Below are 19,766 nucleotides of genomic sequence, written 5' to 3' on the forward strand. Positions count from 1 at the left end.
CAAAGCAACACATGCACGAGGTAAACCAATGCAAAGAAAGATCATCACTGAAAACAAAACATGTAGAGGAGGGAAAACAATAACAAATTACTAATAGAATATTCCTAATATTTTCTAATTCCGTTCAAACGTTCACTAATAAAACAAAAAACCAAATCTGTTTTATGTTCTAAGGTTGGTTGATGTCTCATAAGAAACGGCCCTGCGGTCCGCTACAGTGGTCATGCTAAAAAATCATCTCTGCTGCGTCGTCGTCTCCTCCCACCATGGTTTGTTCCACAGAGTCTTCTGGAAAGTCCTTTATAGAAACTTATAGAAATCAGCAGGTGTTTATTGTTCTTGTTTACATATTGTTATTTGATGCGATGGTTTTAAAGCTGCACATCTTAGCAAATCTCTTAAGTGTTCCCTTCACTGCGACTCTAAAAGTATTCAAACAGACCTTGTGGTTGTAGAGTTCATTTTTTAGCAGAGGCCCAAAAAGAGCGACATTTTCGCCTTTTCTGTTTTATCTGTTATTTTTTTTTTAAATTGAGATTTACACCTTACGTTGTATTTCTGTGGCATTTTGGCCGAAGCGACGTGTCGTTGAGGCGTCGGGGAGATGTGTGCAAGCAGGACAGGATGCAGCTGTGATTGGCGGCTCTGCAGCTCACAGGAAAGCTGCCACTCGGGGTTTAGCTGAGCTTTGTGTGTGCGTTATGCAGAACGATCCACAGCCGTTGCTGGTGTGTTTTATCTGAGGAGAGCGGTGCTTTGTTGTGGTCGGCCTTTTCCAGCTGATTGATGCATGTATGTGGTGTGTGGAGCAGAGCATCGTCTTGGTGTGTCTCCACATGCGTTTGTGGAAAGACGAAGTCCGGATCTATAATTGATGAGTTCAGCAGGAGGAAACCTGCAGAGGCAGCACCTCAAAGTCTGCTGTCTCTGTCTCACAGAAAGCCTGAATAATTGATGATGGCTGAGCTCACTCTCCCTCTGCCGGCCGTCCACTCCCCGTCTTCTTTCTCTCCCCTATTAATCTGCATCTTTTCACTTATTTTTCACTCCTTTTTCCCTTCTCATCTAACTTTCATTTCTTCTCTGATCTCTCTCTCCTCACTCCCCCTTCACCCCCCCCTCACCCCACTCCACCCTCCCTCATCGGTTACCTCTCCTGTGATCGTCTTTTAGGGTTCAACCCGATGTGGGAAGAGACTCTGGTGTTCACCATCCACATGCCGGAGCTGGCCCTGGTGCGGTTCCTTGTGTGGGATCATGACCCCATCGGCCAAGACTTCATCGGGCAGCGTACGATTGCCTTCAACAGCATGATGCCAGGTAAGACCACCTGATTATAGACGGACCCGTCTCCCGTGTTGCCTTTCAGCGGTGACCTCTAAAAGCCTTGCTGGTGCAGTTTGAGCTTTGATGTCTGTAGACCTGGACTTGGAATTTGCTGAGGCAATAAAAAATAAGAGCACCGTGAAGGTTTATGAAGTCACTCGGGCAGCTTGTCTCTTTTCTTTGATGGAGTTTTTTTTGGCTGCTTGGTCTATTCTGTCCTAATGTCGCCAATATTATGACTTTTTTTCTTTTTTAAAACCTTTGCATAGTTTAGCATTTTAGTTTGGACCCTGTCTTGCACATGTTTATCAGGTCCACCTTCTAGTACCAGGTTGGACCCCTTTTAACCTCCAGAACTGCTTTAATCCTGGTGTGATAGATGAAGCAGGGGGTGGAAACCTTCCTCAGAGGTTTTCTCCATATTGACATGACAGCATCACACAGTTGCTGCAGGTTTGTCGGCTGCATCCATGATGAGAATCTCCCGTTCCACCACATCCCAAAGCTGCTCTACTGGACTGAGATCTGGTGGCTGTGGAGGCCGTTGGAGTCCAGTGAACTCATCGTCATGTTCTAGAAAGCAGGTGGAGATGATCTGAGCTTTGTGACATGGTGCATTATCCTGCTGGAAGTAGCATCAGAAGATGCTCCACTGTGCTCATAAAGGGATGGACATGGTCAGCAACAATACTCAGGTAGGCTGTGCTGGTTAAACCAGGACACGTTGGTACTAAGGGGCCCAAAGTGGACCAAGAAAATCTCCCCCCACCATTACACCAGCAGCAGCCTGAAGCGTTGATCCAAGGCAGGATGGATCCATGTTTTCATGATGTTTCCAGCAGATTCTGAGCCGAGCATCTGAATGTGGAGCTGAAATGGAGACTCATCAGACCAGCAACGTTTCTCCATCTTCTATTGTCCAGTGTTGGTGAGTGTGTGTGAATTGTAGCCTCAGTTTCCTGTTCTTAGCTGGCAGGAGGAACCCGGTGTGTCTTCTGCTGCTGTAGTTAATCTGCTTCAAGGCTGGACGTGTTGTGTGTTCAGGGATGCTGTTCTGCAGCTCTTGGTTGGACTTCCTGTTGTCTTTCTATCACCTCCAACCAGTCTGTCCATTCTCCTCTGACCTCTGACATCAACCAGACATCCTGGTCCAGACAACTGCTGCTCACTGGATATTTTCTCTTCTTCAGAACATTCTCTGGAAACCCTGGAGATGGTTGTGGGTGGAAATCCCAGTAAATACTCAGACCAACAACCATGCCACGTTCAAAGTCACTTAAATCCCCTTTCTTCCTCATTCTGATGCTCAGTTTGAACTTCAGCAAGTCGTCTCCACCACGTCTTCATGACTAGATGAGTTGAGTTGCTGCCATGTGATTGGCTGTTAAGATATTTGTACAAAGTAGTTGAACAGGTGAACCTGATAAACTGGCCCCTCAGTGCATGTGTATGTATACAAATATATAATATAACAGACACATCTACTGTTCAAACTGCCCATGTTCCAGTAAAAGATTATACAAAAAATCTAAAGGTCATAAAAATGTTAGAAATAAATGTGAACGTTCTGTATGCACTGAATTTTAAACAAGTAATTAAGTATATTTTAATCTCAGACATTTACTTGGAATTGGAGCAGAAACTTTGAAATAACTTTACAAACTAAGAAATGAGATGTTTGACTCTAATCGTGGGGCTGTGACGTGTTTGTATGCAGGCTATCGCCATGTTTACTTGGAAGGTATGGAGGAGGCTTCCATCTTTGTTCATGTGGCTGTGAATGACATCACTGGTAAGGTAGGTACTCCTCAGAAGTCATCTCTGGGAGAAAGACATCACCTCAAACTTAGTTATGAACAGGAATGAATAAACAAGACCTTAAAACAAAACTTGGTAAACTCAACAACTTTTTGCTATAGTTAATGAAAGTGTTGCAGTTAACGACAGCAGCGAAGCGAAGTCCAGCTCTTTGGTTTACCGCCTCTAACACCACAGGATTCTGTAACTATTGACAAATATTTGCACAATTTCCATTTCTTCCTCGGAGGCTTTGGAGGCAGAGCTGAAGCACAGCAGAGAGGGAGGGGAAAGTCATATGTTCTCATTTCCATGCAGAGTTAAAGGGGCGAAATAATTTCACCGCAAGGTTTCCTGTTTACTGTCTGCTTATTGCCTCTTTAAACTTTTTCTCAAAGTTACCAAGTTCTGTTTTATAGTCCAGTATCAGCTGGTTTTCTCATGTTTTTTGGACACACTGACATGGTATTGATGCATTTTCTAAACTTCTGTTTAATTCAGTTCATTCAGTTTAACATCTCCACAAATAACTGGTGGTTGATAAGAATCCTTGACTGTGTGGATTTGCTGCTGTTTGTTGTTTTAAAGTGTCATTTTTGGGACTTAAATGCAGCAGCTCAGGTTTTTATTGTCTTCTCTTTGACTTGTCTCCAGCCGAGCTGTCAATGACCGCTCTGTTGTTCATGTTGTCCTCGCTTTGAACTTCCTTTGCTCAGCTGTTTCTGTGTGCTTCCTGTTCTGTCTGAATCCACCCCCACCTTTCTCTCTCTTTCATCCTCCCTCTCTGAGTTTCACTCTCTTCTTGTGTCTGTTTGTGATTTCAGTGGACTCCTCTTTTACCAAACGCTCCATTTAGAGGCAGGAAATGTTTAGGACCCTTGAAGCTGCCACTCAGAACTCAGGTGTTGTGAGACCCAGTTGGCGTCTTGCATGAGCCACACCTTCCACCTTAACAATCCACCACCCAGTGCACACACCCCTCCTATCAGCCAGCTAGTAGCATTTAAAACCGCAAGGCCAACTCATGCCTCACATGAGTTATGAAGGCTGGACCTGCCTGCTTCTTCATTACCTTTCTAAGTAGATCCAATGTTGTCAACGTGAAGCTGTCAGGGAGGATCTTTTCTCCTGCGTTTATCAGTGTAGCGGTATAGTGTGTCCATACATTTGAGGAATCCTTTCTCTCTCTTAATTTCTGCAGCTGTAATTGTTCCTGTTCTTGGTTTTGAAAGGACTTGCTGTGATTTGTAAGCGGAGATGTGTTCCTGTAGCAGCTACTCTTTCTGCTTGATCAGAACATAGAATTAAAACACTGAACAACCACTGATGGACTGTTTAAAAAGGAAAATCACTGAAACAGACATATAAGAGCTGCTCAAACAGTGCTGTGCCAGTTTGTGACTGAAGCTAGGCTAAACATTTCCAACAGTGAGCCTTTCATCTGCGTTGGATAAACAAAGCGCATTTTCATTAGCACAGGACTGCTGTTCAGATGAAAGGCTTTGTGGGCAGAAAACATAAAATGTGCATTTCAACTCACATTTCACTCACTAAGCTGAAGACTTTTCTGTTTCATGATCATTTTGTCCTTCTATGTGTGCTGTTGATGGTTCACACGGGTTCTCAGCAGACTCTTTGGATCTACTTCACAGTTGTCACTTTTGATAAGTCTGTTTTCTTTCACCTGATGATCCAGGAACTATAAGTTCTAAAAGAAAAAAACATTGTCCAGGAACTTTCCCAGGGGTAAAATACACATTCTGACTTGTACACTGACAAATCAGATTCACCATAGATGCTAATAAGATGCTAGGCTAATGTGCGCGGCCTATCTTTGACGTTTAGAGCTAGAAGCACCACCATCGAATTTCCGGAACGTCTGGGAAATATAAATTTATAAATTTACCGACAAGATGTTTTTTTTTTTAAATAAACTATCTGGAGCTTTATCCAGGTTTTGTTACTATGGAAACCAAATGAGCAGCAATTGAGTTTCTTTTAAATGTTTCTGGGAAACTTCCTCCACCTTATAAATGCTTTGAGTCCCTTAGAAAAGCTCCATTTGGTTTGACATGTGTGTGGTTTGGTCCAGTGTCATTGATGAGATGATCTAAATGACTTTCCCACTCATCACTGTCGCCTTCTGAATGCACTCACCTCATCATTGCTGTCCTGCTTGTTGTGATGCTTGATAAGGTAAAAACCAAACTGCACTGAAGACTACATCAACTGAATATTAACCAAGTACTTAAAAGGCTTAAAGGTCAGTTTTAGTAAAAAAAAACAAAAAAAACCAACTAATGTAGATTTTCTTACCTTTGAGGTGCTGCATTGTTAAAAAATGTGTGTGGGGTACTGAAAACTGGATCTCCCTAAAAGACAAACTCAGTGAAAAGTTGGTGCAGTTTTTCTTACTTCATTGTAACTGTAGTTTTGTTGATGGATCCATCCAGTGTGTTTTTCTACCAGTAGGCGGAGCCAGAACAGTAAGTTTTTTTTGTTTTTAGGTTTTTATTTTTTTTTTATTCTCAGAAACAAAACAGTTGTTTTAGAGCTGAGACATCCTAAGGAGCTCTTATTTTTAAACTGGTCCAGCAGCTTCAAGCATGTTTTGTCCTACTAATATTCTTCTGCTGTGGCTGCTGCTGTACACAGATGTGGGTTCTCAAATGTTTAACGCTTTGAATCCGGTTGGAATTCAAAGCTAGTGAGCATGTACCATGGCTGAATGATCACATCAAAGTGTGATATATGATTGATCATTTCTTTCTTTGGTAATTGTGCAAATTGATGGCATTTACTCAGAAGCATGCTCGCCACTGATAAACTGTTAATCCGATAATACAGCGTGGCTCCGTGCCTCCTGCATTGTGGTGATTTGCTCAAAGATCTTTGTGTGTTTGACGCTACTTTTTTGCTGTGTTTTGTCAGGCCCGAGCAGCCAGCGGAATAAAAGGGCTGTTTTACAGAAACCCAAAGCAGGCTTCCCTGGACAGCCATGCTGCTGTACATCACAGCCGTAAGCACCCGTTTGGTGCCCACCTCCTGCGCCGCACGGCCAGCGCTCCCACCAGAGGCCAGCCCAAAATGAAGAAGGGCTTTCCAGAGATTGCCATCGACACCAAAGACTACAGCTCAGAGGGCGCCAGTGAGGAGCGAGAGTCTGAGGACAGGGACAAGGCTTCTGCTGCTGCCTCCTACCAGTTCACACCACCACAGCATCGCAACGGGGATTCACTGACATCCCACCAAACCAAGGGCCCTTGGGACCATCCAGACACAAATGGAGCTTTTCATGCAGAGGAGGGTAAAGGTAAGAGCTCACGTTTTGAACAGCGACGACCCATGAGTGAGCCTCTGAAACGGGCCAGCCGTCTCCGCTTTCATGATCCGCTGGACATGAAGCCAGGGGTGTTTGCCCGTGTCGCACTTAATAGTTCAGGCAGGGTTGGGATGTCCTCCAACTGCATCTCATGTGTGATTGGCTCTAAGGAGAGTCCAGAGGCTGAGAGAAAGGCTCAGGTTGAGGAAAGACAGGACAGCAAATCCAAAAGAATGACTGATGGGAAGAGACAGGGGAGAGGTGTACATTCCTCCTCAGCTAGGAGGCCAGTTCAACCAGACGCTGCTCCCAAGCCTCAGCATCCAGCTGCCCACCCAGACCTACAGGAGCCTCTTCCCAAACCCAAGTCTTGCATGGAAGCCCAGTTTCAGTACTCTCCCCAGGCTCTTCTTCCACCTATCCCCTTCTCTAGATCTAAATCCAGACAAACTCTGGGTCCCCAACATTTCCGGCCTCAGCCTGATGCATCTTACAAGAGCAGCCGTTCCTGCAGCGTTCCCCGCAGACGCTCCCCAAACACTATTACACCGGCCCCAAGCTTCGCAGCAGACTGCAGAACCAACCTCTGCTGGCAGCCAGCAACACCCCCCAACTACGGAGCCGTTTGCAGGTCATTGCTGACACCACTGACAAACACTGATGTAAACGAGGCTCTCCTGCTCAGTGACAGCAGCAGCTGTGAGAGCTTCGGCAGTCTGAGCAGCTTGGAGTCGCCTCCTATGCTGCCTCCACGCTCTGTCCTTGACAGCCGCAAGAGGGCTGTTGGCACCTTACAGCGAGAGATGAACGCCCTGTTTGCCCAGAAAATGGAAGAGTTGCGCCATAAGTCCCCTTTGTTCGTTGCTGGTAAGACGCATACGAGTCAGATGTAGCGACTACCTGGTAGATGTCGTGTTGTAGCTGTAGTGCACCATGTTTTTAGGGAGTTGGAGGTGGTTTCCATGTGTGGTAGTCTCCAGTCAGGATTTCTGCCCCAACTGCTGTGTGCCTATAAGACAAGTCTTCCTCCCTCGTGGCCCTGATAGTTTCAAATCAACTTTTAACCTTTTTATTCTTATAGATTTAGATTGCAGCTTTAGTGTTTGCATCTTTCATCTCAACATTTTGATTTCAATTGATTGGTTGTTTTTTCTGGAATACTCTAATACTGCTCACATGCTTGACAGATGAGAACAGTGGTAAGTTTTAACCCTTAATTTATTAATGGTATGCTAGTTTTTACAATTATGGTCTAAGGCAGGATGGTTTTCAATGTATCCCTGGTCCAACACACCTGACTCAAATGAATGAGTCATTGTGCAGAACTTCATAGGCTGATGGATCTATTTAGTTTGAGTCAGGTGTGTTGGAACAGGAATACATTGAAAACCTGCAGGTCTGTAGCTCTCTACAGTCGTTTCTCGTTGGACTGTATAGTGTCACCCTTGTCTAAAGTAACATAATGCAGATATCGCATCATTTAATAACTTGCATTTGTATATTAGAAATTGAGCCTTTGTTAGCTATTAGATATGTAGTCTAGTGTAGATTTTATGGTCTCCTGTAGCCTTGTTACTGACTTGTATACAAGTATACATGAAAGTGGTTTGCCTTGTGATCAAGCAGCAGGTGCTCCATCAGCCTGAGCTAATGCATCTGTAACTTCTCAGTAAAAAAAAGCTAATGTTTCTACTTTTATGGGAAGATGAAAAGAAACTAGTAAACACAGAATTGCCCAGAGATTACAGTCATCGCACCAAGTAATCTAAAAAGTAGTGTTTGGACTTAAGAATTTTCACAGTAAACAGTATAGTAATGAACAAATAGAAGGTTCTTTGCCAGTTTTGTTCAAAGCTGCAGTTTTACGTCACATTGACAATAAATCTGCAGGCTCACCTGCAGCTTTCCACCCAGGTAAAGCAGCACAGCTGCCACAGCCTTTTAATGTCGTCTGTCTGCCTGCTGTTCGGGTAGTTGACTATAGTAACCCTTCATTTATTTGCAAATGCCTCGAGACCCCCTGCCCTGCATGTCTTACTCCGACACACCTGATTCAAATGAACGAACCTCCTCATCAAGTTCTTTTCAGCCTGTTGTATGTAGGGTTACTTCTAAAACATGCAGGGCAGAGGGTCCCAAGGACCTGGATTGGGAAACACTGGTCTAACAGAAGTTTAGCAGAAGAAGTGCCCAAGAATATTTTCTGGTAATGGTCCTGTACTTTGTGTATAAACGAAATATAATCCTTAGATAATAGGTGTATGAATCTTTTCTGGTAATTGCAGTTATATTCCTACGTATATGTTTGGTGTAAATTGAATGATTTTATCAGACTTTGAATGACTTTTTTGAGTTAATTTATAACAACTGGCTCAGTAGTTGAAGTCACAAGACACTCAAGTTTGCACAGGACCCATGTGGAAACACACACTTCTTTCCATCACATGACCTATTCCAACAAAGTTGAGTTCTGGTTGGACGCCACCTCTTCCACCCAAACACACTCCCCTTCAGCTTCCCAGCTGATCATGTGATGACCATCAAGTTCTGTCTGTAGAGGAGATAAAGTATTAGTTTAGTCTGTTTAGTCATGTGATGCTGGCAGATGCAAACTATAATTTCTTATGTTAACCACATGAATTTCCTTCTTTCTACCAGATTTACCTCATGTGTTACTCTTCTGTAAAATATTGTGATATTTGTCTTCATAAGATGCTTCTCTGTCCCAGAACCTGCTTCCTTGCTTTGATTCTCCTTTTTCTTTCCAGTTTGGCTAAATTCCTTTTTCCTCTCTGTCCCTTTTGCACGCTTTCTCTGTTCCTAGTGCAGAATTGAGGGGATGACCAGAGCCAGGTAACCTCGCTGATTTCATGCAGCCTTCATCTTACAACTTTGTCACCAGCCTGCTTCTCTCATAAACCATAAGCCATTCACCTGTGGGGTTCATGATCACCTTTTTCTAAAACAGCACTGACTCTAGCTAACATTGGGGGTTATGAGGACAGCAGCATGTCATCGTTCGGTTCCCACATCACTAAAAAGGTTACAGGGCCTGAGGCGCTCACTATGGGGAAAACACAATTCATGAAACTCACAGAACTTCTTCGAATTGTTTAAGGGGATGTTTAAGATTTTCATTTCTTTCTGCAATAAAGGCATTCAGGTGTGAAACCTTATGCTCGACATGCTTAGTAAGGATGTGTTTGAGCAGGTTAGAAGTTAAAATTTAAACCTTGTTAACATGTTCATATGTTTTCTTTTGTAATCTGTTACATCAGGAGCAAAATCAACCATCAGTGCGTTAGCAAAGAATTTCTGTCTTCAATCTGCAGAGCACCACCTCAGAAACCAGAGATCAGGGAGTTTGTGTGTTCCTTGTAGAACTTTGGTAGAGCCTATTTGGATTATTTCTTGGGTTGAGCTGTACAGTTAAAATGCATGAATTAAGGAGAAAATATTAACTGAGAAGCTATGAGAGGTAATATGGCTGTTCTGGGCAGCTGTTAGCATCCACCACTGCTACAGAAGTGACTATGTAAACATAAACTTAACAGTCACATGCAAGTGGGAGTACCAGAATGATAAAGTTATCACTATTTCAATCACTTTCTATCTATATTCAAATGATATTGGAAATGTAACTCTCAAAGAGAGGGTGAGCAAGCAACCATTGCCAACCTGGGTCCAACTGGACTCTCAGCAGTCTGACTACCACTTAATTATGATGTCTCATCTTGTTTGTGTTCTTACTCTCAAATTTAAGTAGCTTTGGATAAAAGCGTCTGCTAAATGACTGTAGAGTAGAATAGAATAGAACCATAGCTGTGGTATGCTAACAGGTACCACCAGCTCTGGCTAGCCAGTATATTTGCTTGCATCAGTAACTGTTGGCGTCCACGGCTACGCTGTTTAACAGCTGTTAGCAGATGCTACGACCGTTAAGCTAGCGTAGCTGCTTATTCCACCACACTAGCTGCTAGCCACAGCTCTGGTTATCCAGCAAGCAGTGAATTTCTCATGTTGTTGAAAGCTATAGAAAAGAGCTATATTACCATTTTGGTGCTTCCACTTGATTTGGACTCTGAGCTTTTATTCTCTGATGGAGTAGCCAGAGCACACGTATGCAAACTGTGTGAAGCAGAAATTTATTTATCTCTCAATTTATAAGTTCCTCAGTTTTCATTATGCTCAAAAAACAACATTGAGCATCCACATCTCTTCACCGCTCCACTTGCTAATGAAATAAAGCATTTTGTAATGTATCCAACACTCCTGCATATTTTTCTGCCCACTGCAGAATAACTGCAGCAATGACAGTGAAATTATTTCTGTAGTTATTGTAATGTGCATTTGTCATAAGCATTCAGTGTCAATGCTGGTTAGTATTCAAGCTGCTGCAGGGCCAACAAACTGAACCAGAGCCTTCGTTTTACTAGTTTTGTAGCCAGAAGTCTGAGTGACAGTGAATTGTTAATTTGACAGTGACTTCTTTTTTTTATTACTTTCACAGACTGTTGCACATTGCAGAGACCAGCAGCCCCTCAGTTTCCAGAACTTCTTGCAGAAGACACCAGTAGCAGTCGTTTTGTCCGCTCTGCCTCCTCTCCAGAAGAGAGGCCATCTTCACATCGCTTCACATCTACACCACTTCACTCGCCATCCACAGCAATGAATGCCATCTCCTCACCGACCTCTTCTTCATGCAAGGTGTTCCAAACGCCCACAAAGGTGAGCGTGGAGCCTAAGAAATCCTCTGCTGCATCTCCCCCCCTGAAAAATCCTGCTGAGAAAATTGAAGCAACATGTTACGCTCAAGAAAACCAGACCGACAGAAGCACTAATTCAACTGAGGGGGTCAAAACAGACGAGAAAGAAAACAAAGAAACTGCAATGGAAAAGAAAACTGATAGAGATTTTAGGTCAGACCACAAAGCAGAGCCCCCTGCTGCAATAGTGTCCACTGGAAGCCCTGCAGGTCCAGCCACCCAGCCAGCTCAAACCAGGAGAGCTCTTTTTAGCCCTCTGTCATCGCACATCCCAGTAAGACGAGCAAAAAGTGAGGGGCATGTTCGAGTGGACAGAGCCTTAGCCTGGCAGCCCCAGTCAGCAGTACCAGAGGTCTGTACAGATGCTACCATGAACGACCGCCTGTGGAGCAAACTGGAGCCTGACAGCCACCGAGACAGCATGTCCTCCTCTTCTAGCATCTCCTCAAATGACACAGTCATAGACCTGTCCCTGCCCAACCTGGCCAGAAAGAGCCTCCCCATTCCGCCCAGTAACACCTGTGAGCCTCCCTGGGTCAGCCGCCGTCACTCAGCAATGGTGTCCTATGAAGCCTTGCGAGTCAGCAAAAGTAAGTCAAACCCTAATCTTCAGCAAAGTGATTATCCCAAGGATGAGCTTAAGCCCCGACCACTGCAACCGGCTCAGGAACCTTCTGATGATTCACCTGGCAGACTGACCCAAAGGAGGCACACCTGGAGCCGGCTCTACATGGAAGGACTCAAGCAGTCATCATCCAAACAGCCGTCCACTCCAACCTCAGCAGCCACATCTTCCATGTCCAAAAGCCTCGGGGATCTGACCTCAGATGATATTTCCTGCAACTTTGTCAGCAAGTACCGCAGCATCAGCCGCAGCTTCATCGTTGGGTCAACCAGAGACCAGCTCCGTAAGAGCAGCCCGCAGAAGTCCCGACCACAAAACCACCTGACGGAGCAGCTACGTAAGCTGGCTGATGTGGAGCCCCTGACTCCAAGTGACTTTGCCCCAGAAAACAGGCCTAGAAACTTGCAGGAGGAGGACCCGGTTGATGAGACCCTGGTGCGAAGGACCTCCTCAAGGAGCCAAAGCAGGGTGCGGTACATTGCAAACAGGGCCAAGAAAGCCCAGGAAAGACAGAGGCTCCAGGGTCTGACGCAGGGCAGGAGTGCAAGCTTTAGCCTCTCTGGTAGCATTGGCAGTGGAAGCAGTGCTTCGAGCCCCATCGAGGAGAGGGGCAACCCCGAGGGGGCGTGTTGCGTGGCCCGTAGTCCCTGTAGCAGCCTGGACCTGCTGAGTCAGCTAACCTCCCTACAAGCACCATCCCATGTACAGTCCCAGTCCTCCTCAGACCCTGAAAACAGTGAAGTCTTTTTCATGCTCAAACTCTGAGAACTGGCTGACGTGGAACTGAGTGTGAGAGGCGCAGCTAGAAACTTGTTTTCAATACATTTCAGTTTTATCCCAGGAGAAATCGTTCTTCTCATTTTGTTTGGTTTTAAGTTGCATATCCTACAGAAAACACTTCCACTATAACAGTAATCCATGAAAAATGTACTTTGCATTTTAGGGTTCAAATAAGTTTTTCTAACCAACAAGTAGGAAACAGTTTATTCTGCTGCCCTAAGTGAAGGTGGACAGGAAGGTGTTGGAAGCACCCTCAGCCTTTCTCTTCCATTCAAGTCATAATGCTGTGATGACATAAACATCAAATTTGAGCCCATGCAAGTTATGAATGTAACCCTGAATCAGTGCAAACAAAAACAAGATGATGGAAAAAATCAGTGGTTGCGTTGCTGCTCAGACATGTGTCTCCTGCAGAGGTCCTGCCCTAAAACCAGCTGCTAACTCCTGCAGTGGTGATAAAGAGGAACAGCTCTGTCACCTGTTTGCTCCAAGTTAAGAAAATGCCCGATTGTATTTAGTGAAAACTTCCAGAAAGGTTTATATTCATGCCATTTATGTTAACTGTAATCTACTTTAAAGTTTAAGATTTTTTGCATTAACTGAGCACACAGTAGCAATAGATCCAAATCAGAGAAAAGGATTTTAAATGTATTTTTTATTTTCTTGAACTGTAATGATATACTTCAACTGTGCTGAAAATTCAATATTCTATGTCTAGGCATTACGATCAGTCCATCCATCAACTAGCAATATTTTAAAAATGATGGCATGGTACCACGTTGAAGGTCATGTACAGTTTGAAGCTAAAAGCTGAGGCTTGTCTTCTGTCTTTGCTGGTGCAGGATTGAAGGTCTTGTTTTCCGTATGCTTTGTTGTGGTGGTTATGTTGTAATCTGACCGAGCTGCCAATCTTCATCTAACTTCCTGCTCTTTGGCATGTTACAGCACAGAGCTCCCGTTCTTTAAAGGAATCATTTAATCCAGTGGACTGACCCGAACTTAGTTTAGTCCCTTTCTGTTGACTGCATGCTTTCTACACACTGTAACGATCCTCCCAAGGCTGTGTTTTCTTTTACAAAGATTTTTATATGAAGATTTGTTATATTCCAGGCTTGTTTCTTTTTTTTAATGGGAATGCGTCATGGTGGTCAGCAGGGCGTCATGTCTGAAGCCCCGTTTTCTTTATCTGTAATGCTACCAGATGGGAATGATCTGTGTTGAAGCACGTTTGTCCAGCAGCTGTACCGTCCGCCCTACCGTCCGAGATGTTTGTGCAAAACTTTCACAACAATGAGTTTAAACAATGTGTAATTATGACCTAAATAAAGCTCAAAATTAATATCAGCAAAGGTTCACGGCTCGTTGATTTTATTTGTGCTTAATGTGCTGCGACTGTTAACAGTGCAGTTAAAGTGAGGTTGATACAAGCTGACATAGAAGTGTTCGGCTTGAAGCCATTCTTCCTGCTGCTCCAGTCACGGACTCTGCTTGGCTCTGTGTTTACCAGCTCTCACCTCTCTCAGCCTCTTTGATGGGATTAAAAAAAAAAGGAAAAGCGAGACCCCCTGCAGGAAGATTGAATGTTCCAGAACAAAGACTCGAAGCTACATGAGGGAGGACAAGCAGCTCAAAGGGTCATTAAAGGAGAGAAAAAACATGTTTTCAGGCATAACTTACCACCCAAGATCAGATATGTTGGGTATTAAAACTATCATTTTAAAATATTTTTAAATATAATTTTAAACTTTAATATGCACCCCCTCCCAGTAAATCTGCACCTGTTGGTCCTGGTTCTATTATTTCCATACAGAGCAAATAAAGAGGCAGTAACAACCAGGAAAATAAAAACTGAGGTAATTAAGTCTTTCCATTTACCGAACATACATCCAGCCAGTTACTTAGGGGGTTTCAGTACCTGAGTTCTCCTTCAGCTCATTGGAAAGGGCTCTAAGACCTGCAAGGCCTCTTGTAACCGAACCATTGGGGGCAGCATCGTTAGGAATGAAAGGACAGCCTTCTTCACAAAACATGAAACAAATGCCCCCTTTTCAGCCAACAAAAATATATTGCTAATCTATTTTGAAACGTCATAAGAGAATTTGCATGCAGCTCAGCCGCTGTGCTCGCAACCGCGTCTCTGGTTAAACTGGCTAAATGTTGGACATTAAAATGAACAAAAATAATGCCACCTACATCTTATGAATAGTGTACCTTAAAATAACTGATCAATGACAATCAGACCTTTCTGGGCCACCAGTTAAAACCACTATCCAACCTGGCTGGTAAAAAATCCAGAGCATTGATATTTTTCTTGGTAGGTCTGATTCCTTCCTGATGCACGAAACCCAGTCACTTCAAGTCACAGCTGAACTGAAGCTGAATGATTTGTTTCCATTTATGTCAGAATTCTGCTTTTCTTTGGAGACCCTGGGTCATATAGACCAGTGGTTTCCAACTTTTTGAGCCACAATCCCCAAGATAAGATGCAACGGTGTTTGTGACCTCCACCCCTACGCAAGGACTTAGTGATTAATTGTATGATGTATAAAATGGGTCATCTTGCAGTGTCCTCTAAATGTAAGACTGGAAAACTGTCAGAATCTTCATTAATGAGGAAGATGATGTGGGTTTTGGTGGTTCACCGCTGTGACCAGACACCTACATGCCCAAATCAACTTCTTCTACAGAGATAATGTCAAATTCACCGTTTTAATATTGTATTATATACTTGTTGTTTATGTGTTATTGTGTTAAAAAAAATGATGTGCTAATTTAAAAGATTTATCTCTTCATTAATGGTTCATTTTGTCAGCCCTGGAAAAAAATACCAAATTTATTTGATAAATTTAGGCTATTTTTATTATTATTGTTCTATTTTTTTTTTTTTTTTTAATCTGGTGAGCCCCTGAAATTATCTGACGACCCCTAGTTTGAAAACCACTGATATAGACCATTTATTGGAAAATATGTTTAAGTCCTTTTTGAGGATTTCTGTTTTACAGAAAACAGAGCATTTGTTGATTGTCCCTAAAACTGATTTCACCACAGACAGGTTACTTGATGAAGGTCAATCAGTCCCATGGCAGGATAGTACAGATCGTTTACAAGTGAATACTAATTATATTTTAGTAAACTTTTATTAATCACAGACTAAAACCTGGTTTAGGGCAATACAAATCGTAGCTACCTAATTAGCATTTATCAAAGGCTAGCTGAGCTAGCTCGCAAGACAATAAGAAATCTTACAAAAACAACAACATCAACAACAACAACAACAACAACAACAAAAAAAAGAAAAAAAAAAAAGAAAAGTCTGTCCAAGTGCTCTACCTATATGCTTTTGCTGTATTGTGCCATGGCAATTCACATGTCACACGTCATACTTTCGCATCTAAGGCAGGAGGCGTGGCGATGCCATGGCAACTCATACCAGCACACGTCATCCTTTTGCATCAAAGGCAGGATACGTGTAAATAGGAGCAACGTTTTATTTCTTGAGAATCTTCTTGAGAAATATTGAAGAACACAAGATACACGCGTGGAAAATCAGAAAGAATTAAGAAAAATGCCAGCAATTATAAATACTAAACGTGGCCGGTATCAGATCGCCGAATTCCAGGGTTCAGGAGTTTATGGAGACGTGTTTAGAGGCACTAAAATGGACACCCAAGAAGCCGTGGCAATTAAAGTTTTGAAGAGACAACATCGCGCTGTGGCAAAAGATGAGTATAAAATGTTAAAGAAAATCAGAAAACTCGACCCTGATAGGAACAATTTCATTAAATTGTACGACGGTTTCAAACACAGACATCACATTTGTTTTGTGCTCGAATTATTGGACCAAAACCTTTTTGAGTTGATGCAGAGGACAAACTCACTGCTGCCCCTCTCTGAGATCAGACTTATAGCTCAGCAGATGCTGGTGGCTTTGGCTGCACTGAAAAGCAAGAAAATTATTCATACAGACATCAAACCTGACAACATAATGCTTGTAAATCACCAGTTACAGCCTTTTAAAGTAAAATTGATCGATTTTGGTTTAGCTGAAAAGAAATCCGCATTGCCAGTGGGTGCAAAGCTTCAACCTGTTGGTTACAAGGCTCCAGAGGTCATTTTAGGCCTTCCAGTCGATGAAGGAATTGATATGTGGTCTCTTGCTTGTGTTTTGGTTGAAATGTATATTTTTCGGGATCTGTTTTCTAAAAGTTATGAATATGAAATGATGAGAACCATTGTGCAGTTGCAAGGAATGCCCCAGAATGAGTTTTTTGAGAATGGTTTATATGCAACAAAATATTTTACTCCCTGCCAAGACTCTACTGGTTTTGCTTGGCGGCTAAAGACACCAGAGGAATATTATGGCAGCAGGGAAAGGGATGATGGTCATTACGTTTGTAATGGGATAAATTCTCTAGATGAGCTGCCAGGGTTTCACAGTATACCTGATGACCCTGAGGACACTCTGGCTTTTATTGATCTTCTCAAGAAGATGTTGGAAATAGATCCAACCAAACGTATCACACCAAGTGATGCCCTTAAGCATAGTTTTATCACAAGGGATCACTTACGTCCTGAATCTAATGACTCATGTGTCCCACCACCACAATCAGACACAAGGAATTCCCAAGTTAATACTGAACAGAGAGAAACAGTAAGTCCATCAGCAGATGTAATTTCATCACAGCAAGAGGCTGTTTGCTTCCAGACAGAAACTGAATCAAACAGACAAAATGACTCAGTTGCTGCTCTCTGTCAGGAATCGAGTCCTACACAGAACTCAGAGAACTCAGATTCATGGTTTTGTGCTGAATGGAATTTCAAAGAAATGTTTTTCAAGCCGATTGGCAATTTTTTTTCTAATGTTATATCTACAGCATGGGAGTGTTTCCCATGTTGTAGAGCAAACACATGAAAGACACGACGCTTTCTCCCAGCAGACAGCTGACTCACCACTGAAACTTTGCATGGCATTGCAGGCAACTCTGCAGTTGCAAAGACAATAAATATTTTTATATGGAAAGATCCCTCAGAATCCCCGATCCCTAATTAATCAACAAAGCCTAATATTCAATACAGACAGATATCCACACACAGCTAGAAGCTACCAGACCAGGATTTCTCTCTCCAACTCTCATCAAAAGACTGGATGCAACCATCACAGCAGGACTCCATCATTCATCTCATCATCTCATGGTAATCTGAAACACCACTGTGTCATTTTGTCAGCAAATAATCTAGATGTCACTTTACCATAAATATCATTTGTTAACAGCAATATCTGCTGCAACAGTAAAAACTGTTTTTATTTTTGGGCTGATAAGAGATGAAACATCAAGGTAAGATTATTTGTTCAGCAACGACAGGACGAGTCAAGGTGCTTTACACAATACAAGAAGCATAATTTAACATTAAAAGCAAAAGAAAAGGACGAAGAAAGAACATTTGATAAAAACAGCATTAAAACACAAGTTTCAAAATTCAAGCTTAAAAAAAACATTCAGATCTTCAAATCCGCACTTCTTTTGGCCTCAAACGAAGGATGCTGGTGGTGCATCCTTCACGGCCTCTTTTCTCCCACAATTCATTGCGCACAGGACGGTGGCGAATCAGCAACCTCAGAAGAGTCGTATTAAGTTTAAATAAAGTTTTATTTTAAAAAAAGTACATTTTTTAAACTACACCTTAATATATACGTCACAAAATCAAGTACATTTAAAGCATGTTTGTTAAATGGTGACATTAAAATTCGATAATATTTGCTACTCAATGACTTTTAAGGGGTTAATGAAGTGTGTACCGGCTGGAAAACAACAGAGCCTCAAACTGTGTCATTTTGTCAGCAAATAATCTAGATGTCAGTTTACCATAAATATAATTTGTTAACAGCAATATTTGCTGCAACAGTAAAAACTGTTTTTATTTTTGGGCTGATGAGAGATGAAACATCAAGGTAAGATTATTTGTTCAGCAACGACAGGATGAGTCAAGGTGCTTTACACAATACAAGAAGCATAATTTAACATTAAAAGCAAAAGAAAAGGATAAAGAAAACACATTGGATAAAAACATTAAAACACAAACAAGTTTCAAAATTCAAGCTTAAAAAAACTTCAGATCTGGACTTAAAGCACATCAACAAACCACAGCAACATTAACAAGATCATCGTTCCAGCAGCTCTACCAGGGTCAGTATTACAGCAGTAGTACCAGGGTCAGTATTACAGCAGTAGTACCAGGGTCAGTATTACAGCAGTAGTACCAGGGTCAGTATTACAGCAGTAGTACCAGGGTCAGTATTACAGCAGTAGTACCAGGGTCAGTATTACAGCAGTAGTACCAGGGTCAGTATTACAGCAGTAGTACCAGGGTCAGTATTACAGCAGTAGTACCAGGGTCGGTATTACAGCAGTAGTACCAGGGTCGGTACTGCAGCAGTAGTACCAGGGTCGGTACAGCTGCAGTAGTACCAGGGTCGGTACTGCAGCAGTAGTACCAGGGTCAGTATTACAGCAATAGTACCAGGGTCAGTACTGCAGCAATAGTACCAGGGTCGGTACTACAGCAGTAGTACCAGGGTCGGTACAGCTGCAGTAGTACCAGGGTCGGTACTGCAGCAGTAGTACCAGGGTCGGTACTACAGCAGTAGTACCAGGGTTGGTACAGCTGCAGTAGTACCAGGGTCGGTACTGCAGCAGTAGTACCAGGGTCGGTACTACAGCAGTAGTACCAGGGTCGGTACAGCTGCAGTAGTACCAGGGTCGGTACAGCTGCAGTGGTACCAGGGTCGGTACTGCAGCAGTGGTACCAGGGTCGGTACTGCAGCAGTGGTACCAGGGTCGGTACTGCAGCAGTGGTACCAGGGTCGGTACTGCAGCAGTAGTACCAGGGTCGGTACAGCTGCAGTAGTACCAGGGTCGGTACTGCAGCAGTAGTACCAGGGTCGGTACAGCTGCAGTAGTACCAGGGTCGGTACAGCTGCAGTAGTACCAGGGTCGGTACAGCTGCAGTAGTACCAGGGTCGGTACAGCTGCAGTAGTACCAGGGTCGGTACTACAGCAGTAGTACCAGGGTTGGTACTGCAGCAGTGGTACCAGGGTTGGTACTGCAGCAGTAGTACCAGGGTCGGTACAGCTGCAGTAGTACCAGGGTC

General features: G+C 43.1%; 1 protein-coding gene across 11 annotated transcripts in view; it reads left to right on the plus strand.

Annotated features, from left to right (window-relative positions):
• plch2a (phospholipase C, eta 2a) overlaps positions 1 to 13,965 on the plus strand; it is a 236,502-nt gene extending 222,537 nt beyond the window's left edge. For 8 of the 11 annotated variants that reach the window (XM_042003059.1, XM_042003060.1, XM_042003062.1 and 5 more), the window contains 4 exons: positions 1,174 to 1,320; positions 3,044 to 3,123; positions 6,055 to 6,436; positions 10,956 to 13,965. In XM_042003059.1, the coding sequence (XP_041858993.1) occupies positions 1,174 to 1,320; positions 3,044 to 3,123; positions 6,055 to 6,436; positions 10,956 to 12,601 (2,255 nt within the window). In that variant the 3' untranslated portion in view covers positions 12,602 to 13,965. Of the gene's footprint in view, positions 1 to 1,173; positions 1,321 to 3,043; positions 3,124 to 6,054; positions 6,437 to 9,269; positions 9,299 to 10,955 lie in introns of all 11 variants that reach the window. The other 3 variants (XM_042003064.1, XM_042003065.1, XM_042003063.1) reach the window with 3 other exon arrangements.
• Positions 13,966 to 19,766: the final 5,801 nt, after the last annotated feature.

This window comes from Melanotaenia boesemani, chromosome 13 (assembly GCF_017639745.1).
Source record: "Melanotaenia boesemani isolate fMelBoe1 chromosome 13, fMelBoe1.pri, whole genome shotgun sequence".
Taxonomy (NCBI): domain Eukaryota; kingdom Metazoa; phylum Chordata; class Actinopteri; order Atheriniformes; family Melanotaeniidae; genus Melanotaenia; species Melanotaenia boesemani.